At 44.1% G+C, this 25,556-nt stretch overlaps 1 protein-coding gene across 6 annotated transcripts in view; it reads left to right on the top strand.

The window, feature by feature from the left end:
* Positions 1 to 3,363: 3,363 nt before the first annotated feature.
* CNNM1 (cyclin and CBS domain divalent metal cation transport mediator 1) overlaps positions 3,364 to 25,556 on the top strand; it is a 71,843-nt gene continuing 49,650 nt past the window's right edge. For 3 of the 6 annotated variants that reach the window (XR_009212732.1, XR_009212731.1, XM_032134636.2), the window contains exon 1: positions 3,372 to 5,012. Coding sequence is in view for 4 of the 6 variants with exons in the window: in XM_032134636.2 (XP_031990527.1) it covers positions 3,440 to 5,012 (1,573 nt within the window). In the remaining 2 variants the exon portion in view is untranslated. Of the gene's footprint in view, positions 5,013 to 25,556 lie in introns of all 6 variants that reach the window. The other 3 variants (XM_032134665.2, XM_058436112.1, XM_032134654.2) reach the window with 3 other exon arrangements.

Here is a 25,556-nt window from a genome sequence, read left to right as displayed (position 1 = left end):
GAGCTCTGGAAACCCAGTACTTTTCCAGAACCTCCTGTTCAGTAAAAGGAAAAGTACTCAGTCTCTCTAGATTATCTTCACACAGTGTACATTAGCCCTTACTCACTGACTCATGAAAGGGTAGGGAGCTTAAAACTGTCATTTCACAAATGAGAAAATGAGCCCAGAAAAGTGGATTGATTTTCCAAGCTTAGCATTTGTTAATAATAGAGCTGGTGCAATTGGGAATAGGCTCATTCTTACAGTTCTCTCTCTTTCTCAATACATATGTAATACATATATATTTGATTTATTTAAATTACATTTATGAATGATTTTTTATTACATTGGGGAAAAAGCCCTTGGTGTGTTAAGTAACAGGAGCTGACTAGAATTATATATATAATATATATTCAATTATAAAATATGTAACTATATGGAGAGCACAAATGTGTGTGTGTGTGCATGTATTTCTCAATTACTTATCTGTGTAGAAAATGTAAAAAGGAGTATAAAAAATGTTAACAGTGTTTATCTCTGGTTGGTGGGTCATAGTGTATTTTTATTTATGTTCTTCTGCATTAAAATTTTTGTTAACAAGCATGTAATACTTTATAACAAGAAATTTCAGTTTTTTAATTCCTCCTCTAATATTTTTTAAACGTTTTATTTCCGTCAGCTCTACCAGGTAAAGGAAGCATCAACCTAGGGTCCAAAGAAGTTTTACCAGTCATTTAACCTGATCTGTAAAATGAGTATAATTATACCTACTTCCCAGGTCTCCTGTGTATATGGAATAATAAATAAGAAATTCCTTCATAACTTTAAAGCTTGTTAAAGATGTTAAGTGGTATTGTAATGATGATAATGTTCTGTGGTCTAAAAGAGCTGGGAAAACCCTTAGGATAGCAGGTATCTTTGTGCTGAGGAGTTTAGGTTGGGAAGGGAAAGAAGTCTAAGTGTCAGGAGGGAAGTAAGAGCTTTTTTGTGCTTAAGAAAAACAATCAGCTGGATGGGTGGCTCATGCCTGTAATCCCAGCACTTTGGGAGGCCAAGGCAGGTGGATCACCTGAAGTCAGGAGTTCGAGACCAGCCTGGCCAACATGGTGAAACCCCATCTCTACTAAAAACACAAAAATTTGCCGGGTGTGGTGGCACACTCCTGTAATCCCAGCTACTTGGGAAGCTGAGACAGGAGGATTGCTTGAACCCAGGAGGTGGAGGTTGCAGTGAGCCAAGATTGCATCACTGCACTCCAGCCTGGGTGAAAGAGCATGACTCCGTCTCAATAAAAAAAAAGAAAAGAAAAGAAAAGAAAGAGAGAGAGAGAGAGAAAGAAAGAAAGAAAGAAAGAAAGAAAGAAAGAAAGAAAGAAAGAAAATCATATGGTTGACCCCAGTTCTCTCCTTCTCTTATACTTCCAATAAATGCCTCAATGTTCCCTCATAAGATTAAACCTCCCTTCTGTCTCTTAAGTAGCCCATGCAAGAAGCAGCTTATAGTGGACAGGATCTAGTGTATTTTGAGACAATGGCATGTCACAAATGCCATGGAAAATGAGATTTCACACATAGGGATGTTTTTTACACTAAACCCAGGTGCCAAGGGTAGTATGTAAAATAACTCTTCCTTTTTAATTTATTAATTATTTTTAGAGACAAGGTTTCATGCTGTTGCCCAGGCTGGAGTGCAGTGATGCGATTATAGCTCACTGCAGCTTCGAATTCCTGGGCTCAAGTGATCCTCTTGCTGTAGCCTCCCATATATATGCATTTGTCAACATTCATAGAACAGTACACCAAAAAGTGAATTTTACTATATAAAGTTTAAAAATAAACGCATAAAAATAATATAGTCCCAGAGTAAATTCAAACAATACAAGGAATTTAACAAGAAAGTCTCCCTCCCAGGTCTTGGTGATAATAGATCTGTATTTTGATTGCAGTGATGGTCACATACATCCATACACGTGATAAAATGATAAAGAACTATACACGCACACATTACACCAATATCAACTTCCTGCTATTGATATTGTAATATAATTAAGATGTAACCGGCCAGGCACGGTGGCTCACGCCTGTAATCCCAGCACTTTGCGAGGCCGAGGCAGGCGGATCACCTGAGGTCAGGAGTTCGAGACCAGCTTGGCCAACGTGGTGAAACCCCATCTCTACCAAAAAAAAAAAAAAAAAAAATACAAAAATTAGCCGGGCGTGATGGCGGGCGCCTGTAATCCCAGCTACTCAGGAGGCTGAGGTAGGAGAATCGCTTGAACCTGGAAAGCGGAGGTTGCAGTCAACCGAGATCGCGCCACTGCACTTCAGCCTGGGTGACAAGAGCGAAACTCCGTCTCAAAATAAATTAATAAATTAATTAATTAATTAAAAGATGTAACGGACGGGTCGTGGTGGCTCACCCCTGTAATCCCAGCACTCTGGGAGGCCGAGGCAGATGGATCATTTGAAGCCAGGGGTTCGAGACCAGCTTGGCCAACATGGTGAGACCCCATCTGTACTAAAAATAGAAAAATTAGCTGGATGTGGTGGCGCACTCCTGTAATCCCAGCTACTCAGGAGGCTGAGGTAGGAGAATCGCTTGAACCCGGGAGGTGGAGGTTGCAGTGAGCCAAGATTGTGCCACTGCACTCCACCCTGGGCGACAGAGCAAGACTCCATCTCAAAATAAATAAATAAATAAATCTCATATAAATGTGTGTGTGTACAAATTTATACATAAATACTTTTAACACAAATGGTAGCATATTATACTTGCTGTTCTGCACCTTACTTTGTTTCTACAATTACTTTGGAGATTTTTTTCCATATCACATATACAATGGATCCACCACATTATTTTTTATTGCTGCATAATATTCCATTGCACAGTGGTTTCACTTATTTCAACAGTTTCTTATTGATGGACATTCGGATCTTAACTAGGAACTGAACTTAAATAACCCAGAAATTTTTGCAATAATGAAAGGTCAGCTGGAGTTGAGGCTAAACGTTTTCACATATTCAAGAATTGACTCCAGAATATTCTTTTGACCAGAAGGGGGAATGCAAGTGGCAGGAGAAGCAAAAAGCTGGGAAATTTCCCAGGCCAATGAGGAAGCAGTGGAGCCGGCAGGGAATTACTGCCGGGTAGGAGTTCGTAGAGGGGCACCTTACTTTTGGAGTAGGAGGCCATGCTGCAAACCCAGACTTTTCAGGCTGCATCTCAGATATACCGAAGTGTGTACCCGCTACGCACAGTGCGGTGATGCCTGGCCACCTCCAGCCTACCGCGGGGACCTCCTGCCCAGGCGGAGTCTGAATGCTCACCGCCACCAGCCCACGCGCGCAGTGGGCGTACACGTGGTGACCTGCCTGCGGCTGGGTTCCCGGCTCCGGCTCCTCCTCTCTCCAGCTCTCGCTCGGCTTTCTGCAGTATCACGTGCAGCCGCGCTGGGTGCAGGATGGCGGCGGCCGCGGCGGCGGCAGCAGCGGTGGGTGTCAGGCTCCGAGACTGCTGCAGCCGAGGCGCTGTGCTCCTGCTCTTCTTTTCCCTGTCTCCTCGGCCCCCGGCCGCCGCCGCCTGGCTGCTGGGCCTGCGGCCCGAGGACACTGCTGGAGGCCGCGTGTCCCTGGAGGGGGGCACCCTGCGCGCCGCCGAAGGCACCAGTTTCCTCCTGCGTGTCTATTTCCAGCCAGGACCGCCGGCCACCGCCGCACCGGTGCCCTCACCGACCCTCAACTCGGGGGAGAATGGCACCGGCGACTGGGCTCCGCGGCTCGTGTTCATCGAGGAGCCCCCGGGCGGTAGCGGCGTGGCCCCCAGCGCGGTCCCCACGCGCCCCCCGGGACCGCAGCGCTGCCGCGAGCAGAGCGACTGGGCATCGGACGTGGAAGTCTTGGGGCCCTTGCGTCCCGGGGGCGTGGCAGGCTCGGCCCTGGTCCAGGTGCGAGTGCGGGAGCTGCGCAAGGGCGAGGCGGAGCGGGGCGGCGCGGGCGGTGGCGGGAAGCTCTTTTCGCTCTGCGCCTGGGATGGGCGCGCGTGGCACCACCACGGCGCCGCCGGCGGCTTCCTGCTGCGCGTCCGCCCGCGGTTGTACGGCCCAGGCGGGGACCTGCTGCCCCCTGCGTGGCTGCGGGCGCTCGGGGCGCTCCTGCTGCTAGCCTTGTCGGCCCTGTTCAGCGGCCTGCGCCTGAGCCTGCTGTCGCTGGACCCGGTGGAGTTACGGGTGCTGCGGAACAGCGGCTCGGCCGCCGAGCAGGAGCAGGCGCGCCGCGTGCAGGCCGTTCGCGGCAGGGGGACCCATCTGCTCTGCACCCTACTCCTGGGCCAAGCCGGAGCCAACGCGGCCCTGGCTGGCTGGCTGTACACCTCGCTGCCGCCAGGCGTCGGGGGTACCGGGGAAGACTACAGCGAAGAGGGGATCCACTTCCCATGGCTGCCGGCGCTCGTGTGCACCGGCGCGGTATTCCTGGGCGCCGAAATCTGCCCCTACTCAGTATGCTCGCGGCACGGGCTGGCCATTGCCTCGCACAGCGTGTGCCTGACCCGGCTTCTGATGGCAGCCGCTTTCCCCGTGTGCTACCCGCTGGGCCGCCTGCTGGACTGGGCGCTGCGCCAGGAGATAAGCACCTTCTACACGCGGGAGAAGCTGCTGGAGACGTTGCGGGCCGCAGACCCCTACAGCGACCTGGTGAAGGAGGAGCTCAACATCATACAGGGTGCCCTGGAGCTGCGCACCAAAGTGGTGGAGGAGGTGCTGACCCCCCTGGGAGACTGCTTCATGCTGCGCTCAGACGCGGTGCTCGACTTCGCCACTGTCTCCGAGATCCTGCGCAGCGGCTACACTCGCATCCCAGTGTACGAGGGCGACCAGCGGCACAACATTGTGGACATTTTATTTGTCAAGGACTTGGCTTTCGTGGACCCCGACGACTGCACCCCGCTCCTCACTGTCACCCGCTTCTACAACCGGCCCCTGCATTGTGTTTTCAATGACACCCGACTGGACACGGTACTGGAGGAGTTTAAGAAGGGTGAGCAGTAGTCTTATCTTCTCTCCCAACTCTTATCCCCTTCAAAGGTATTATCCTTTCCTAACCACGTGAGGCTCTAGGTACCCAAAGCAATTTCTCTCCTATGGTACCAAAAACCCAAGGAAGACTCTACCTCTTGGCTCTCTGGCTATTTTCATCTCACTTCTGCCTCACTTCTTGCTCCTGATTGAGCCCCAGGCCTCTTCCCCTCTACTTGATTCACAAGATGCACCATATTCCTTATTTATTCCATTCCATCAGTGTTTTTCCAAGACCTACCAAGTGTCAGATGCTGTGTAGGTGGGAGATAACCCTTGAAGATCATTGCATAGCTCCCCACCTATTACAGGAGGCACCTCTACAGGTTCCCATACAAGCAGCCTTTGCTTTAAACTCCTCCCAGGGCTGAAAGCTCACTATTTACAGAGGAAACTAGTTCCATTGCTGGACAGCTCCAGTGGCTGACAATGTTTCCTCATATAGAGCAGAAATTTGTGTCTCCAAATCCTCCTAGCTCTTCTGCCTTTTGAATCATGTAGACTAAACCCAGACACCTTAGACGTTCTTCCCCATACTTAACTTCCCATCAGGTATCGATTGCACACATATCAAGTACTCAGGTCCAGGGCCGGGCGCGGTGGCTCATGCTTGTAATCCCAGCACTTTGGGAAGCCGAGGCGAGAGGATTACTTGAGCCCAGGAGTTCAAAGCTTCAATGAGCTGTAATCCCACCACTGTACAAAAGAGCAAGACCCTGTCTTTGTGTGGGGGAGGGAAGTACTCAGGTTGGGGTTTAAAAGTTGACTAAGGCAGTAGGATCCTTGTAATTCTGGGAACTGTGGTCCTGTGAAATAGGATAGATCTGGACCTGAAGAAATATTCTGGGTAGAGGAGATCCTAGAAAACTTGTATACCCAAATGAGTGGGGTTTCCTTCAGCACTATCACCATCCTCCAACCCTCCTGCCCAAACTCAAGCTTGATGTCATGCTTATAACATGTTTACTTCATGTCTGAGTTTGTCTTCAGAAAGTGCCTTCTGGTGACTACAAGTTCACTCAAGAAAAATCAGCCTGGATACATTAGAGTCACCCCTCTTGGCATTACACAGTTTGACCGTCCCCCTAATTCACCAGATTTGGCCCAGAACCCTTGATTGTTTTTTAAATCAAATCTACTTTCAAGAGTCAACATTGAGAGCATTCAAAAGACTATCTCACAAACCCTGAAAGCAAGTCCAGACATCATAATTTGAAAACAGGGACATAATTAGAATAAGTGTAGAACTTTCCAGAATGACTCCTTTGAAGGAGGCATTCATCTGATATGAGTTGGAATGTTTATTAAAAACAAAAACCAAAAAATCAATCCCTTGACTTCAGATTCAGGCTTCAGATATAGCTTCCTAATGGCTAGCAGTACTCTCATTTGACTGCATTTTGTATAAATTTTTTGTCAAAAATTTAATGTCATGATAATTTGAGCCCGAGGCTGCAGTGAGCTATGACTGTGCCACTGAACTCTAGCCTGGGTAACAGAGCAAGACCGTGTCTCAAAAAAGAAAGAAAGAGAGAAAGAGAGAGGAAGGGAGGGAGGGAGGGAGGGAAGGGAAAATTCAATCTCACTACTTTAACATCATAAATAATCTTTAGAACTTTGAATACAAACAAATCTGGGGTCTTGTTCCTGCCACAATATTTTGAAATCATATTAAATATTAAAGTGTAGCCTGGAAGGGGGGAAAAGGGTCTAAAAGCTACTTTCATTCTCAGATTTGAGAGAACAGCCCTAGACTTTGTGTTGGTATGATGAGAAGGGAAAGAAATGTATATATGGCAGCTATTTTAGTCCATTTTTGGCTGCTGTCTCACCCTGTTCAGTCCATCTCGCCTTAATCCTTGCATTCATAGTTCCCGCTGCAACTTGAGGTTCATCTATCCACTCTTAGAATTATGCTTACATTTTGTGTATCTTACAGAAGTAGGGTCTTAGATCTGGGCACTGGGTGGCATAAACCACAGAAATTTATTTCCTCAAAGATCTGGGGGCTAGCAGTCCAAGATCAAGGTGTCTGGCGGGTTTGGTTTCTTCTGAGGCGTTTCTCCTTGGCTTGCAGTCACCACCTTCTAACTGTGTCCTGACATGGTATTTCCTCTGTATGCATGCATCCGTGGTGTCTCCTTGTGTGTCCAAATTTTCTCTTCTAACAAGGACACCAGTCAGATTGGATTAGGGCCCACCCTAACGGCCTCATTTTAACTTAGTCACCTCTTAAAAGTGATAGTTAAGATACAGAGCAGTTAAGATAGTGTCTCATTGTCGTGTGCTGGCAGAAGATGTTTTAAATGAAACTCCTATGAACTCATTCATTCATTTGTTTAGGTTTGTTTGTTTGAGACAAAGTTTCACTCTGTTGCCCAGGCTGGAATGCAGTGGCGCCATCTCGGCTCACTGCAAACTCTGCCTCCTGGGTTCAAGTGATTCTTCTGCCTCAGCCTCCCAAGTAGCTGTGATTACAGGAGTGCACCACCACGCCTGGCTAATTTTTGTATTTTTAGTAGAGACAGGGTTTCACCATGTTGGCCAAGCTGGTCTCGAACTCCTGACCTCAGGTGATCCACCTACCTTGGCCTCCCAAAGTGCTGGGATTACAGGCGTGAGCCACTGCACCTGGCCTCATTTAGTATTTTTTAAACATCTACACAGTTTTAGGCAACAGGGGAGACAAGAAGACTGTCCTCAGGAGGTTAGCAATACACAGGGCATAATGAGCAGTCCTTTGAAGCAGGAATTGTCATATTAACTCTTATATCCCCAGCACCTTACACAGTGCCTTGTACATAGTAAGCTGTTCCAAAAAGTTGTTATTGATCTGAAATGAATCCCTGTGCAGAATTTCTAAACCTGGTCTGAAAAAAAAGCTCCTTTAGTGTTTTATTAATAGGTACTTTGTATTTAGGTAGATCACTAAAGAGAAGCAAGCCATTACAGAGAATACTATGCCAAGGAAGATATTTCCACCTCCTTTCATAGCCTTGCTACTTCCTCAAAGTAAGGTCCATGAAACAGCAGCATGAGTCTCACCTGGGAGCTTATTAGAAATGCAGAATTTTATGCCTCACCGTAAATCCACTGAATGAAAATCTGCATTTTAGCAAGCCGCCAGGTGGCTCCTATGTGACATTAAAGTTTGAGAATCATTGCCTTCAGAGACCCCTTATTAACAGTGTTTGGTAGATCTACTTAGGATAGACTATAAGACATAATGAACAAGGTGGATGTTCTCAGGCTGCAAGCTATATAACATAGTGGTCATTTTCTTTAGGAGTTATACATTTGCACCATAGGTTAGGAGATGAAAGCTGGGTTGAACTGCTTTTCTTTACCTTTAAAAATAACTTTTTTGGCTGGGTGCAGTGGCTCACGCCTGTAATCCCAGCATTTTGGGAGGCCGAGGTGGGTGGATCACCTGAGGTCAGGAGTTCGTGACCAGCCTGGCCAACATGGTGAAACCCCATCTCTACTAAAAATACAAAAATTAGCCAGGTGTGGTGGCACACACCTGTAATCCCAGCTAATTGGGAGGCTGAGACAGGAGAAATGCTGAGACAGGAGGCGGAGGTTGCAGTGAGCTGAGATCGCACCACTGTACTCCAGCATGGGTGACAGAGCAAGACTCTGTCTCAAAATAAATAAATAAATAATTTAAAAAAATTCTAAAGCAGGTCTTTAATAGCTCTTCCATTTTCCTTACTTCCTTGCGTCTCAAGTAACTTAACCACCAACAAACCCCTTAGAAGGTAGAAGAGGAAAATGATGATATTAATAGGAGCCACAGTTACCATTAACTGAGCACCAACAATTCTTCCAGGCACCATGCCAGGCCCTTTACATACTCAGAACAACCCTCCTGGATAGATGTTATTAACTGCATTGTACAGATGAAGAAACTAAAGCTCGGATCAATAACATGACTTGTACAACTTTCCATAACTAATAACTGACTGAATTGTGATGTGAACTACATCTGTAGGACCCCAAAGCCTGTTCTTTCCCTGCTACACCTGTCTTATTCCTTCCTCTATCCTGGAATTCCTGCCACCCACAGGGTTCAAAGGTAGCCTTTTCACCTCTGATTGCAGCCCATGGCTGCAATGGAGGTGAATCCACCTCCAGTTTCTGCAGGTTGGTAATGTAGCTTTATAATTACAGTAATTGCTAACATGCATATTGAACTTGATAAAACATTTCTATATACCTTCTCTTGTCCAATCTTAAACAACTCTGCAGTTACAGGTGATGATATGGGATTTTATCTTTTTACTTCTTATGAGTTGCAAGTCTTTAGAAGTGGGTAAGAGGAAAATGGTCTTTCACACTAGAGTGCTAGGTTTACAAAAGGGAACAGTATTTCTCACCACTGGACTGTAATTCCTTGAGGGCAGAGAATGAATCTTACTTACTTTGTGTTCTCAGGACAAGTACAGTGACCACCATGGCTAGGGGATGTATAAACATTTATTGAATAAATGGTTTTAAATACCTAACTTCTATATTTCTATGTTTGAGTGAGGTGAACCCTAAATACAGAATAATTAATGTGGTTCCTTGATCCAGGCAAATCTCTCCTCTTCCTCTTCATGGGCCTCTGTCCCCAATAAGTGGCACCACTTGTCCCTTTAGTCTCCCAGGCTAGAAAGCTTTCCTTTGCATTCACCTCATCCTATTAATCACTGTCGTCTGCACAGGCTGTCATTACAAAATAGCATAGACTGGTGACTTAACAGAAATTTATTTTCTCGCAATTCAAGGCTTTGACGTCCAAGATCAAGGTTCTGGCCAACTCAGTTTCTGGTGAGGATGTTCTTCCTGGCTTGCAGATGGGTTCCTTCTCTCCATGGCCTTTCCTCAGTGCATGCCCACAGAGAGCAAGAGGCTCTGGTCCTCTCTTCTTAGAAAGACACCAATCCTGTGGGATTAGGGCCCACCCTTATGCCATCATTTAATCTTAACTACTATACTTCCTTAGAGGCCTCTCTGGGTGTCGTTAGGGCTTCAACATATGAATTTTGTGGGAAGACAAACATTCAGTCCATAACAATCACCAAAGCTGGCCAAATAATTGGATGCCAATATTGCATCCAACTGCAGTCATATGTCATTTTGGTCAATGATAGACTCCTTGTACGATGGTGGTCCCATAAGATTACATTGGAGCTGAAAAATTCTTGTCACCTAGTGATGTCCTAGCAGTCATAACACCTAACATCGTCATAAGGCAACACATTACCTTTACTATGTTTAGATAAGCAAATACTTACCATTGTGTTGCAATTACCTACAGTATTCAGTACAGTAACATGCTTTACAGGTTTGTAGCCTAGGATTAATAGGTTATAACAGATAGCCTATATGTGTAGTACACTATATCCTCTAGGTTTTGTGTGAGTACATTTTATGATGTTCACACAATCATGAAATTGCCTCGCAATGAATTTCTCAGAGAGTGTCTCCATAGTTAAGCAGTGCATGACGATTTCTTAAGTCTGTACATAATTTAATCCACTATTTGTTCCTCTTAGGTTATTCACTGATTTTATTCAACAAATAGTTGTGTTGGCACAGTGGAGAACACCACCAACATAGTCCTTGTCTGCATAGAGCTTCATTCTAATTCAGGAGACAGAAATTAAACAGGATAGTGATTAAGAACATAAGATTCGGCCAGGCGTGGTAGCTCACACCTGTAACCTGAGCACTTTGGGAAGCCGAGGCAGGTGGATCATTTGAGGTCAGGAGTTAGAGACCAGCCTGGCCAACATGGTGAAACCCCGTCTCTACTAAAAATACAAAAATTAGCTGGGCAGTAATGGGGCACACCTGTAATTCCAGCTACTCGGGAGGCTGAGGCAGGAGACTTGCTTGAGCCTGGGAGGCGGAGGTTGCAGTAAGCCAAGATCATGCCACTGAACTCCAGTCTGGGCAACAGAATGCGACCCTGTCTCAAAAAAAGAACATAAGACTTACTGGAATGCCTGGGTTGATACTGGCCCTGGGCAAATTACTTAACTGTTTATGTCTGTTTCATTAGCTGTAAAATGAAAATAATACTAATATTTACTCATAAGATTGTGTGAAATATTAAGACTATTGCATTATGCTTACTTACTACCTGTCATATAAGTACTAAGTAGATGTTAGCTATGATTATTAAATATAAACACAAGTCTCTTACTCATTTATGCAAATGCCTCCTAAGAAGTTACACTTTTTCACATTTTTGTCTCCCTCAAATTCGTTCTCTCTAGTGCCACTAAAATAATCTCCAGTAATGTCACTGCTTAAAGCCCTTCCGCAGCTCCCCGCTGCCTACGGGAGAGAGGCTAAGCTGGTAAGGCAGCCAGCAATGCACTCATGACCTGCTTCCTGCCCTCCCCTCCAGCCTCATCCCTCACCACTCCCTGCCACAGCTTTACCCTCCAGCAACGCTGAACTCTGTGGTGCACTGTGCTATTCTTGTCTTTGTCCCTTTATTCACACTGCACTTCTGTCAGGAATATGCTTTGCCTGACTAATTCATTGCCAGCTCTTTGACACTCAGCTCAGGGGCCTCCCCCTCTGGGAAACTTCTCCTGTAAACCCCAAAATACAAAAATAGATTTTTTGGCCAGCTTCATTGTTTTATGTGCGTATCTCAGTCATTGAACTAACAAGCTGTACTATCAGCGTTTGTTTATAAGTGCCTCCCGCCCATATAATGAGCATCTCCAGGGCAAAACTTATCTATCTTTGTAGCTCCAGCAGCTAACGATGGATATGACACATAGTAAATTTTCAATAAATGTTTGTTTAAAGACTGAATGGATGACTTAAGGAGTTAAACTTTAATATAATGGAAGAGATCTGCAGAGCACTAGTAAATGAATTAAATCATTTTGGACTATGCAGTAGAACAAATCAAACTTAGAAGTTTGTTAGTGTTAGAAGAAAAGTGTTGCATCTATTGTTTCTCAGCTTCTTTAGGTACATCTATTAATATTTATTACAACAATTTCTTTTCACATGTAAAGCACTGTGCTAAGAGTTAGGGGTATGAGATAAAAATCTCTGTTCCCAAAGAGCCTAAAGCATAGTGGATGAATAACACTTCCCTTTGCAAAGCTAGAAGGCAAGCTGGACACTCACCTTTCCCATGACTTCCGGTGACCTTGAATTTACAAGTCATGTCTCAGTATATAAGTACAGGATATGGGTAAGACAGACCTTGGTACATAAAGCATTAAAATGAAAGTGCTATACTAGAAATGAAAAAATGCAATGGGAACATGGAGGATACAATAACTATGACTAGGTGGCATTTTTTTTTTTTTTTGAGATGGAGTCTCACTTTGTTGCCCAGGCTGGAGTGTAGTGGTGTGATCTCACCTCCTGGGTTCAAGCGATTCTCCTGCCTCAGCCTCCCAAGTAGCTGGGACTACAGGCATGTGCCACCATGCCCGGCTAAAGTTTTGTATTTTAGTAGAGACGAGGTTTCACCGTGTTGCCCAGGGTGGTCTCGAACTCCTGAGCTCAGGCAATCCGCCAGCCTCAGCCTCCCAAAGTGCTAGGATTGCAGGTGTGAGCCACTGCACCCAGTCATATTTTGCTTTTATAAATTTTTTACTGAAGTTTATGTTTCTATAATTTATACAGAAACAAATTTGAATATAGAATAATAGAAAAAAGAAGTATGAAAATCATAGGATAATCATCCCACTGTCCTGAAATAGTAACTCAATATTTTGTTATATTAAAAATATATTGCACATAATAATGAAATTCTTAAAAAGAAAACAAAAAGAAAAACCCATTGTCCTGCCATCAAGCACAAATCAAATGTCCCATTCTAATCCTGAGTGATTTTCTTATAGGATAGTATTTTTGCTATAGTTTCCTCAGGGTTGAGTTCTATAATTTGAGAAGACTAATTTTAAAAATGGAGCCATAGAGCTTTATCATACTTCTTAAATTTACTACTCTATTATTGGATTGCTTTTAGGAGACACCGAGTTCTGTATAGACAACAGGGGAAAGGAATAAAGCTTTGTTCTGAAGTCAAAGCTTCTGAGTAATACAGCACTGACTGACATTTAACTCAATTAAACAATTTAGCTTTGCTGGGCTAGTAACACCATCTTTACAAACAAAAGAGCACAACCCACGTATGCTAGGCTGCTCCACCTGTACACTAGCATGGCTGTAACACAGCCTACTGCACAATCTATACTCAGTCTTTGCTTATTCATTGATTCATTCAGTAAACATTTTTTGAATTCCTGCTTTGGGCCAGGCATTATACTAGACTCTGGGAACACAGTGGTGAGCTAGGCAGACATTATGGAGCTAAAAATATCCTCTTCCATCTTTGGTCTTCCTGCAAGTGGTCTGTTGCCTAAAGCAGGGGTCCCTAACCCCCAGACTGCAGAACGGTACCAGTTTGTGGCCTGGTATGAACTGGGCCGCACAGTGGAAGGTGAGCAGTGGGCAAGCATTACTGTCTGAGCCCCACCTCCTGTCAGATCAGCTGGGGCATTAGGAGCGAGAACCCTATTGTGAACTGCATATGCAAGGAATCTAGGTTGCGTGCTCCTTATGAGAATCTAATGCCTGATGATCTGAGGTGGAACAGTTCCATCCCCAAACTGTCCCCCATCCCACCCCAGTTCGTGGAAAAATCATCTTCCACAAAACCTGTCCCTGGTGCCAAAAAGGTTGGGGACCTCTGGCCTAAAGTATTCCAACCAGCCAGTAAGTGCTCCTGGCCCAGACACACAAGGTGGCCTTTTCACTGCAGAATAATCTAGTCCAAAAAGCCAGTGTTTTACTTTACACTCCAAATGCTGACCTTAGCTATTTTTGCAGGAAGAATAACCATTCCATTGCTTAATTCTATACCTGCCAAAGCATTAGTGCTCTATTCTTTGTCTTCCATAAAAGAAAATAAATTTTTTCATTCACAGTTACATTTCACTGTTATAAATAGATGTATTACGTTTTTAAAATGTGTTAAATGTTGCTAAATAATAATCAGTAAAATTTGTAATGAGATGCTTACTTTCTAAACAATAGAGCAAACAGTAAACCAAGTGTAGTCCATTGTATATAGAGAGAAAGAATGAAAGGAAATGAAAAAGTGAAAATAATTAATATTCAAGATGATAAACTTGTGGGGTTTTTTCCTTTAAACATTTTCGTTGTGATTGTTATAATGTTGTTATATTCTTTTTTTTCCAGCCTGGCAAAAGAAATGCCAGGTAACAATAGAATCTGAACTGGAAGGGGCACTAAAAAAACCTGTGAGAGAATCTCATTCACACTTTTTTCAGATTTAGTTATCTTTTCCAGGCCATACCAGCCTTCATTGTCAAACTTGTCTTTTTATCTATCTAAATCCCACAGGCTGCAGTTAAATTCCATTTTTTCTATTTATCATCCTTTGTGAATATTCTTGTATTTGAAGAATATCATAGCTCATCTCAGTTCCATTTTTTAGCTACCAAATACATTTGATTGTGTTTCTCGCTCCCTTGAAGCGTTTGGGTGTCTCCGAGGAAGGTCTGTGGGTTTTCCTAGTAGTACTGTCTTAAAACGAATTCCTTCTAGGCCCATGTTTGGGGATTCTGGGACCTTCAATAACAACTCTAAATTCTCTTTTTATTTGCTACTGTTATGTTCCTTTTCAAAATGGGATTCTCAATTCTTTTCTTTCTCTCTCTTCCCTCCTTCCTTCCTTCCTTCCTTCCCTCCCTCCCTCTCTCTCTCTCCCTCTTTCTTTCTTTCTCTCTCTTTCTTTCTTTCTTTCCCTTCCTTCCTTCCTTCCTTCCTTCCTTCCTGTATTGAATGGCCATTCTTCTCTCTGGTCAGGCCTGTGTTAGGCACTGGGGATGCAGTGTGGACAAGACAGACACCATTCCTGCCCTCCTAGGGCTTGCAGTCGAGTAGGAGAGAGACACCGAGCAATAAATAATTACAAATTGTCCTAAGTGAGTTGAAGAAAAAGTATAGGGAGCTCTGAACATATAATAGATAGACTTGGTCTTATAGGTAAAGATAGACTCTCCCTCGCCAAGTGGTATTTGAGCTGAATCCTAAAGGACGGTGACAAGGAGTTTATCAGAGGAAGAGCTTCCCAGGAGACAGGAACAGACATGCAAAGGCCCTGAGGAAGGAGGGCCAGCATGGGTGCCATGCCGAGCTCCTGGGCTGTGTAACATCCAGGAGGGAAAGTGCCACCTCTGCCACCCTCCTGTTTTCCCCCAGTGACTCTCAACAGCGTCTGGGCAGGTCAGTTCAGTAGTATGTACTGAGTACCAGGGCTCGGCAGATAGACATGGATATAAATGCAGTGCTGACCCTGCCCTCCAGGAACAAGAAAGAAGGAAGGGCCATGATGGAAATGATGATACGAGGCAGCCTGGGGTACAGGGAAGGGAATCCAGAAAACATCAGTGGGTGAAAAGGGAAGGGAGAAATAGTCCCTAGATGATATGAGAAAACTTTTCTGAGAAAGTGGAATTTCAGCTCAGCCTTAAAAGAAGGAGAAGGACCCTGCTAAGCAATTATGAAGGGAAGAGTGTTCCAGCTAAGGCAGGAGTTTGAGCTGAAAAAGAAAGGCAGCGGGGGAGCCGACACTGTGTCTGAATGCTGGGAAAGCCATTATCATAATGTTGCTTTTCTTCCAGCAAAATGGGGAGCTAGGCAGCTGGAGATATTTGTCAAACATAATTTTGTTTCCTTCAAATGCTAAGACTGTATATTTTAACCATTTTTGATGGTGATATTTCTAAAATGTTTTATACCCATTCCTGCCTTCCTTAACAAAGGATTCTAAATATAACTTAATCTTTTCTTGATGACGCAGGATCATGATCATGAGAGTGTAGTTATTTTATGCTGTATTCCCTATTTTTTACATTTTTCTCTGTCCTCTGGCTGACAGCTGTTAGTTCTCTTTGAATCTGCCTCCAGCAAATTCCTGTCCCACCATTCCCCACAAAACCACTTTTCCTGTGTTCATCTCACAGTTTCTGTTTCACTGATAAACTAAGTGAATACCATGTTGAGAATCATGTGCCTGATATATAGTATGCTTCAATCAATACTTGTTGGTTAAATGATTAGTTAGGCTTTGACTGTAAGCCTAGGGCAGGGAGTCAATGGAGAGACCTGGGACAGTTCTTTCTGGGACCATATTCAAAACAGTGGGAAGTCAGACCTCCAGATAATGGGTTGTTACTCTGCTATTTTTACAGTGTTGCTTAGCAAGCCAAACCACTAACTGGCTTAGATTCTAGTGACGAACAACTATTTTTTCATGCCCTAGTGATGTTGGTTACCATGGTGCTCTGGATGACACAGTTGGCTTTTTTATAATTGCCTTTTAGTGGCTCAAGAAGTTATTTTGTGATAAAGGTGTTGATTATTTCTGATAAAATAGAGCAGGATAATTACTATAAAGTACAGCCTTTTTTTTAAGCTAGAGAAAGGGACAGTTTTGTTTTTCCAAATCAAGGTGGTTGCTGCAGGATTGGTAGAATAATATTTTTGTGTTTCTCTTCCTGATTTGGTAGAGAATGATTTCACTTGATTGTATAGATTAAGAACAACAACAACAACAACAAAAATCTAGTATGTGTCAAGGTAGCTGTTTCTCATCTCATTCCAAAGGAGGCTTTCAAATATTAAGATACAAAGATTAGGAGCTCAGAGCCCTTTATAAACACAAGAGGCTCTAACAGCACTGTTAAAATTCTGGTATATATCATTGCAAAGAAGTATCCTGTAAAACCAAACTGTTTTGTAGCCCAGAGCTGTTTAGACTTATAAAAGCATAGAATTTTAGAGCCAGAAATGGAACCTTGGTGATCACTTGGTCCCATCTTTTTTGTTGTTGTTGTTCTTTTTTTTGAGACGGAGTCTCACTTTTGTCGCCCAGGCTGGAGTGCAGTGACACAATCTCGGCTCACTGCAACCTCCACCTCCCGGTTTCAAGCAATTCTCCTGCCTCAGCCTAAGTAGCTGGGATTACAGGCACCTGCCACCACTCCCAGCTGATTTTTGTATTTTTAGTAGAGATGGGGTTTCATGATGTTGGCCAGGCTTGGTCTCAAACTCCTGACCTCAGGTGATCTGCCCATCTCGGCCTCCCAAAGTGCTGGGATTACAGGCATGAGCCACCGTGACCGCCCGGCACATCTTTTATGATTGAGAAAACTGAGGCACAGAAAGGACAAATACTAAAAAGAGCAATGATAATCCCTCATAGTTGCAAAGGCGTTATGTTTATTTATTGGCAAATTTTTTAAATGGCCATATAAACAAATATCACAGCCATATAAACAAAATTTCCAATTTAGTAATTTATTTTGTGCTCACCATAAATGTGAGGTCAGCATTTTTTATCCCCATTTTGTATATGCAGCACCAGAGATCTAAAGACAGAAGTGTTCTGCTCAGTGTTAGTGACAGAGGTGGAACCAGAACTCACATGTCTGACTTGCCACCTCAGACCATGGAGCCATGGACACAGACAGAGGGTCCCAGAGGCCTGAACTCAGATCCCAGCACCTTCGTTGACTAGCTATGACTGGGGCAGGTCACTGTATCACTCTGAGACTTCTTTCTTTTTTGTTTTGGTTTTTTTGTTTTGAGATGGAGTCTCCCTTTGTCGCCCAGGCTGGAGCACCGTGGCATGGTCTTGACTCACTGCAAACTCTGCCTCCTGGGTTCAAGTGATTCTCCTGCCTCAGCCTCCTGAGTAGCTCGGATTACAGGCACCCGCCACCACGCCTAGCTAATTTTTGTTTTGTTTTTTTTTTCAGTAGAGATGGGGTTTCACCATATTGGCCAGGCTGGTCTTGAACTTCTGACCTCAGGTGATCAGCCCGCCTTGGCCTCCCAAAGTGCTGGGATTACAGGCATAAGCCACTGTGCCCGGCCTATTCACCTTTTAAGAAGACGGAAGATAGTCCAGGTGTGGTGGCTCACCCCTGTAATCCCAGCACTTTGGGAGGCTGAGGTGGGCGGATCACCTGAGGTCAGACATTCAAGACCAGCCTGGCCAACATGGTGAAACCCCGTCTCTACAAAAATATAAAAATTAGCTGGGCATGATGGCGGGTGCCTGTAATCCCAGCTGCTCAGGAGGCTGAGGCAGGAGAATCACTTGAACCCGGGAGGTGGAGGTTGCAGTGAGCTGAGATCATGCCATTACACTCCAGCCTAGGCAACAGAGTGAGACTCCGTCTCAAAGAAGAAAAGGGGGGGTGGGGGGGATAGTGATACTACATTGTGAGTTTACTGTGAAGTCTGAAGGCAATTCCGGTATAGCCCTAAAGAGACTCCACCATTTGCCTCTTACCTCCCTGATCTAGTTAAATGAATGTGTACAGTTAGTCATCTTGTATAACAAGTCCTTCCTCTCTCTGATCCAGCCCATGTAAAACTGTATATAATAAGAAAACAAAATTGAAAGCTGTTTACTTTGGGTAGGGCCCAGGGGATGAAAATTGGGCCGTGGGAGGTTCCTTCTTTTTCTTTTATCCTGTCATCAGTTAGAATTCAGTTTCCTTCCCCATCACTCTGCCCTTCCTCAGACATCTCAGGCAAATAAAAAAACCTGACCATATAAACAAATATCACAGCCATATAAACAAAACTCCTCAAATCTCCAAGCAGTCTACTAAAATAAAATATCAGGCTAAACGTAAGAAGGTTTGAACTTGAAGGCAGAAGTGTAGCGAGGAGGTGGAATTGTGACTCCTTTCCCCTTCCCAGTTCAAAGCCGTTCTCCTCTCTTGCTAATCACTAGGGAGGTGCCGGGCATTAGCTCAGCACGCCTCTAGGCATTAACAGAATATGTGCCCATTGCTCTTAACATGTCAGAGACAGTAAACCTGAGATTTGGCCTGGAATGTGGAGTCTGCATTGTGTTGGAAAGAGCACATGGTCAAGAGGCAGACAGACCTGGGGTTTTTCCTGGCTTCATCACATACTAATATTTGTCCTTGGATAAGTCACTTTATTTTTCCAAGTCTCAGTTTCCTCATCTACATATTAGTAATAACAGTCCCCCTTTTGCAGAGATATTATGAAGCCCAGAGGTAACATATGCACCCAATGTACAGTAGGTATTGCAGAAACTACTATGGCAAAAACTAGGAAATGGAGTCTCAGGATTCAGCTTGATTTAGATCAAAAATGATATGGAGAACGCTGAAGAATCTGTAGGCTGTCTTCAGCTGCAATGAACACCTTCAAAAGCATGGATTTTAAGATCATCTCAGGTATCTAGCTTACTTCGAATAGTGCCCCTGAGAGTCCACATATCTCTCTTCTCCCAGGGACTAGCATAGTTTGACCATACTCCCTGGCTGGCCCAGAGCTAAGTAACGACTAAAGTTGGCCCTGTTTGCCTTTCAATGTATCATCCTCATATCTGAGGTTGGTTTGTGACCTGAGAATGACATCATCTGCCAAAGCTTAGCCAAATCACTCTGGGTCACCATGGTGATTTTTAAGCAGGGGAACCTGGGTATGGTTAGTCTGAACCTGGAGAGAGAGAGTCAAACTGGCCGCCCAGGCAGTCTCCAAGACCAGTTCTGTATCTGAGAGGCCTGAGCTTAATGTATCCAGCCTTTTCTAGTTGGGTCTTGAAGCTTTCCACAAATCCTAGCCAGGGTCCAATTTTGGCTTCACCATTTATTGGCTGAGTATTCTTGGACCAGTTATTTTATTTTTATTTTCTTTTATATTTTTTAATTTAAAAAAAATTTTTTAAGAGATGGGGTCTTACCATGTTGCCCAGGGTGGTCTCGAACTCATGGCCTCAAGCTATCCTCCTGCTTCAGCTTCCCAAAGTGCTGGGCTTATGAGCCACCACCCTTGACTCTGGATTGCCTCTGGACCAGCTATTTTATAAATAATACGTGTTGACATAGTAGTGGGAAAGAAGGCAAAAAAAGTACCAAAAAATCATGGGAGCCTTTAATGCAAGGAAGAAGAATTCAGAAATGATCCTGCTTAGTCTTAAATGATCCTCCTACATGTGATTGAGGTGGGCAGTAACCTCACAAATGCAGTATTTGGGGGATCGTTAATCTGGTTTTAGTGTACAAAATGTATTAGAGCTAGAAAAACCAAAAGGATGAATGGTTAGGATATTGGTGCAGTTGTCCAAAATGGGATGAGGGCGTAGAAATTAAGGACACTTTGAATTAAAAGAGGAAAAAAAATCTCTTAGACTTCATTACATGTGAACACTCTTCCTCAGTCTCCTTTACTGGTTCTGCCTACATCATATCCACTGATGTATCTTCAGCACCTGGCACAGTGCCTACCCATAGCAGATGCTCAAATATTTGTTCCATGAATGTTGCATTTCTATGACCTCTAAATGTTACAGTGCCTCAGGTCTCAGAAATTGATCTCTTCTCTGTCTACTCTCATTCCCTCGGTTATTTCATTCATTCTCCCAAACTTATCAACATGAACTCCAGACTTACATTTCCAATTGCCACTGAACATCTCCACTTAGAGGTCTAAAATACATCTCAAACTTAAACCTGCCCAAAACTGAACTCCTGCTCTTTTTGCCAAACACACTCCTTAGGTGATCCTCCCACCTCAGCCTCCTTAGTAGCTGGGGTTACAGGCATGGGCCACCATGGCCAGCTAATATTTTTAATTTTTTATAGAGATGGGCTTTCACTATGTTGTCTAGGCTGATCTTGGAACTCCCGGACTCAAGCAACCCTCCTGCCTCAGCCTCCCAAAGTGCTGGGATTACAGGCATGAGCCACTGCACTGTAATATGTCTATTCTTAACACAGCAGTTTAGCAAATGAACGCAGAAACAGAAAACCAAATACCGCATGTTCTCACTTATGAGTGGGAGCTAAATAATGAGAACACATGGACACAAAGAGGGCAACAGCAGACACTGGAGGAGGGAGAGGATTAGAAAAAAAATATCTATTGGGTACTATGCTTAGTACCTGGGTGACGAAATAGTCTGTATACCAAACCTCTGTGACACGAATTTGCCTGTATAACAAACCTGCACATATAACCATGACCCTAAAATAAAAGTTAAAAGAAAAAAAAAAACACAGCAGCTAGAGTTCCTTTTAAAGCATAAGTCGGCCAGGCACGTGGCTCACGCCTGTAATACCAGCACTTTGGGAGGCAGAGGCAGGTGGATCATGAGGTCAGGAGTTCAAGACTAACCTGGCCAAGATGGTGAAACCCCATCTCTACTAAAAATACAAAAAAAAATTAGCCTGGCATGGTGGCAGGCACCTGTAATCTCAGCTACTTGGGAGGCTGAGGCAGAGAATTGCTTGAACCCAGGAGGCGGAGGTTGCAGTGAGCCAAGATCACACCACTGCACTCCAGCCTGGGGGACAGAGCGAGATTCTGTCTCAAAAACACACAAAACAAAAACATAAGTCAGATCATATCACCTTTTTGCAACACACACACACACACACACACAGTGTTACAATGGCTTTTTTTTATGTCACTGAGAGAAGACCCAAAGTCCTTACAAAGGCCTTCCTGGCTCTATCACATCAGCACCTCCCCTACCCTTCAACTCCCCGACCTTGACTCCCACTACTTTCCTCTCCCACATTCTGCAGCCACTGCATTGGCCTCCTTGCCATTCCTTAAGCACATCAGTTACACTCCCAATGCATGGCCTTTACACCCTGTTCTACTGCGGAGATCTCCACAGGGCTCCCTACCTCACTGCCTTCAGGGCTTTATTGAAACATCACCTCAGGGAGTTCATCCCCGGTCTTCCCTCCCTAAAATTGTAACACCTGCTCTCTCACTCCCACACACTCCCTCATCACTATTCCCTGCTTCGCTTTCCCCTTAGCACTGTGCTATATATATATTTTTTATATATATGATGTGTGTGTGTGTGTGTGTATATATATATATATGTTTTTTTTTTTTAACAACATCTCACTGTCACCCCGGCTGGAGTGCAGTGGTGCAATCATTGCTAGCTGCAGACTCAAATTCCTAGGCTGAAACAATCCTCCTGCCTCAGCCTCCCAAGCAGCTGGGACTGCAGGCATGCACCACCTCACCTGGCTAAATTTTTTAAAATTTTTTGTAAAGATGAAGTTTTGATTCATTGCCCAGGCTGTTCACAAACCCCTGGGCCCAAGCAGTCCTCCTGCCTCAGCCTCCCAAAGTGTTGGGATAATGGGCTTAAGTCACGGTGCCCAGCCTTATGCTATATATTTTACATATGTATTTGCTTTATTATCTCTTACCTCTACTTACAAGAGTGTAAGCTGCAGGAGGAAAATGATTTTGTGCATTGTGCTCATTGCTGCATTTCAAATGCCTAGAAGAATGCTCGGCAGTGGTAGTCATTCAGTAAGTACTTGTTGAAAGAATAAAGGAAGAAGAATTGAAACAATGTGGGGATTTTTTTCTAAATTGACATAAAGGAAAGATAAAAGATGACTGTTGGGTTATGACTTAGGGTAACGAGAGTTAACGGTATCATTTACTGTAGTGAAGACAGAGGAAGAGCAGGGGCAAGTGTCTTGAAGATTAGGAGTTCCTATTTGGGTAAGTGATTTTGACAAGAGGACAGCTCAGGCAAAATATCTAAAACAGGATGAGTGTTCAAAATAGACACTGAGGCCAGGTGCAGTGGCTCACACCTGTAATCCCAGCACTTTGGGAGGCCACAGTGGGCAGACTGCTTGAGCTCAGTAGTTTGAGACCAGCCTGGGCAACATTGCAAAGCCCCATCTCTACAAAAACAAACACAAACAAGCAAAAAAATAGCCAGGCCTGCTGGCTTGAGTCTGTTGTCCTAGCTACTCAGGAGGCTGAGGTGGGAGGATCCCTTGAGCCTGGGAGGTGAAGGTTGCAGTGAGCTGAGATTGCACCACTGCACTCCAACCTGGGCAACAGAGTGAGGCCCTGTCTCAAAACAAAAAAATAGACAACTATGTTCAGATGTAAATCCAGTTCTCAGGAAAGAGGTGACTGTGATATTTAAATTAATAGGCTTTGCTGGGATCTTTAATCAACAGGAGAGATGAGCAGAAGATCAAGGACAGGAGCAGAAGTTCTTAACTGCAAGTGCCCATTAGAATCACCTGAAGAAGTTTTAAACATTCCAGTGTCCCAGCCTCATCCACGATCAATTAGATCAGAATTTCTGTGGGTGGGACATAGGCATCAGTATGTGACTCCAACGTGTAGCCAGGGTTGAGAATCACTGAGTCAGAGTCTTTAAGATATGTTTATCTGTAGGTGAGGATTAAAAAAAAGGAATCCACAATGGAAATAGAAAAGTTCCAGTCATAAGGGTGGGAAGAGAAGTAGGGTAGTCTTGACTAGGATTTCTGATACCCAAAGTGTGCATAAGAATCACCTGGAGATCTTCAGGAAATGCAAATTCTGATTCAGAAAGCTAAGATGAGGGCCTGAATTTCTGCTTCCCTCACAAGCTCCTAAGTGATACCATGTTTCCAATCCAAGGACCACACTTTGAGTAGCACATGTCAAGAGCAGTGTTTCTCAAACTTTAGTATGCATACGAATCACCTGGAGAGCTCATTAAAACAGCTATCTTGGCCGGGCGCAGTGGCTCACGCCTGTAATCCCAGCACTTTGGGAGGCTGAGGTGGGCGGATCATGAGGTCAGGAGATCGAGACCATCCTGGCTAACACGGCGAAACCCCGTCTCTACTAAATATAAAAAAATTAGCTGGGTGTGGTGGCATGCGCCTGTAGTCCCAGCTACTTGGGAGGCTGAGGCAGGAGAATTGCTTGAACCCGAGAGGCAGAGGTTGCAGTGAGCCAGGATCGTGCCATTGCACTCCAGCCTGAGCGACAGAGCGAGACTCAGTCTCAAAACGAAACAAACAAACAAAAAAAAAAACAGCTATCTGGACCCTACCCCACCCCGTAAGATCCTGATTCTGATTCTGTAGGGCAGGGATGGGACCTCAGATCTTGCATTTTGAACAAAGGCCCAGGTAGTGTTCATGCTGCTACTCCAAGGAATACATTTCCATTGGTACTGAGTCACCAAGACCAAGGTAAGAAAGTGGAGACACTCAATGCTGTCTACCAAATGAATAAAAGATGCTGCAAGCACACCTGGAAGAAGAATGTAGCAAAAGCCACTATATTTTATAAGGTGAAGGTCACAAGTGAGGCAGAAACCATAAAACCATAAAACAATTTTGCTTAGTTCTCTATTTCCAAGCAATATGCTTTCCTCCTAGCTTTTATATTTTATCTTGGGAACAGTTACCAAAGTGCTGTAGCTATTTTTGAAGAAGAGAGGAAGCAAATCAATTATTTGCCTTTTTGTTCCCCTAAGGCATCGGAGGTATGCTAATGGAGTCCTTGAGAGCTCTTCTCTATGGATGTGCCTAAACCATGTAGAATAGATGAGGCTATATTTATTAAAGACTTTGGAGGCTATTTTAGCTCCTTCAAATATCAAAATACAATTGTGATGTTGCTGCCACTGCCTTTCTGTATATTTTTACATTTTTATTTATTTCAGGTTCCGGGGTATATGTGCAGGATGTGTAGGTTTGTTACATAGGTAAACATGTGCTATGGTGGTTTGCTGCACCTATCAACCCATCACCTAGGTATTAAGCCCAGCATGCATTAGCTATTTTTCCTAATGTTCTCCCTCCTCCAACCCCACCCCCCTAATAGGCCAGGGCTTTAGACCTCAATAGTATTGATGTTTGAGGCCAGGTAATTCTTTGTGTTGGCGGACTGTCCTGTGCATTGAATGATGTTTAGCTTCATCCCTGGCCTCTACCCACCAAATGCCAGTAGCATTCCCTGCCTCAAGTTGTGACAACCAGATTATCTCCATACATGGCCAAATGTCCCCTGGGGGACAAAGTCACCTCCATTTGAGAACCACTGCTTTAAAAGCAATACCTGAAAACCTCATCTTCTAAGAAATCTGACTTGTAGTTTGGGTATGTCGATACGAGGTAGTGATTATAAAACCTTAGGTAGAACACTGCCAGTAACCAGTACTAGGACTGCCCTTTGGATTCTTGGGGCAATGGAAAACACTAATTTGGCCTTCAGTAATGGGTAATTTTACTGACCTCAAATGTGCCAAGAGCCTAATAGGTAATGTGGTATCTCAAGCCTGTCTCAGAGGAGATTGGTACAGAAGCCACAAAGAGACCCTTTCCCAAACCCAGCGTTGAATAGTCAATTACTACTTTTTGCCCATGTCAACAAAATACTACAACCACTCACACAATATAAGATAGAGTATTAATCACCTTGCCACTGCAGCTACCCTTTGTTTTGGGAGGTTCTTTTCATGAGTACTTAGCGTCTTGTGACCCTTAAGCTAGGCACACCAAAGGGACCAGGATTTACTAGACATCTTGGTACTGATTTCTCTTCCTCATAACCAGTGTGACAAATCTTACTCATAAACCAGTGGTTTTCAAACTTTAGCCTGCATCAAAATCAC

The sequence above is a fragment of the Hylobates moloch genome, unplaced genomic scaffold (assembly GCF_009828535.3).
Source record: "Hylobates moloch isolate HMO894 unplaced genomic scaffold, HMol_V3 SCAFFOLD_3, whole genome shotgun sequence".
In the NCBI taxonomy this organism is placed as follows: domain Eukaryota; kingdom Metazoa; phylum Chordata; class Mammalia; order Primates; family Hylobatidae; genus Hylobates; species Hylobates moloch.
The sequence above is the reverse complement of the archived record's forward strand: the minus strand, read 5'-3'. Positions and strand labels throughout refer to the sequence as shown.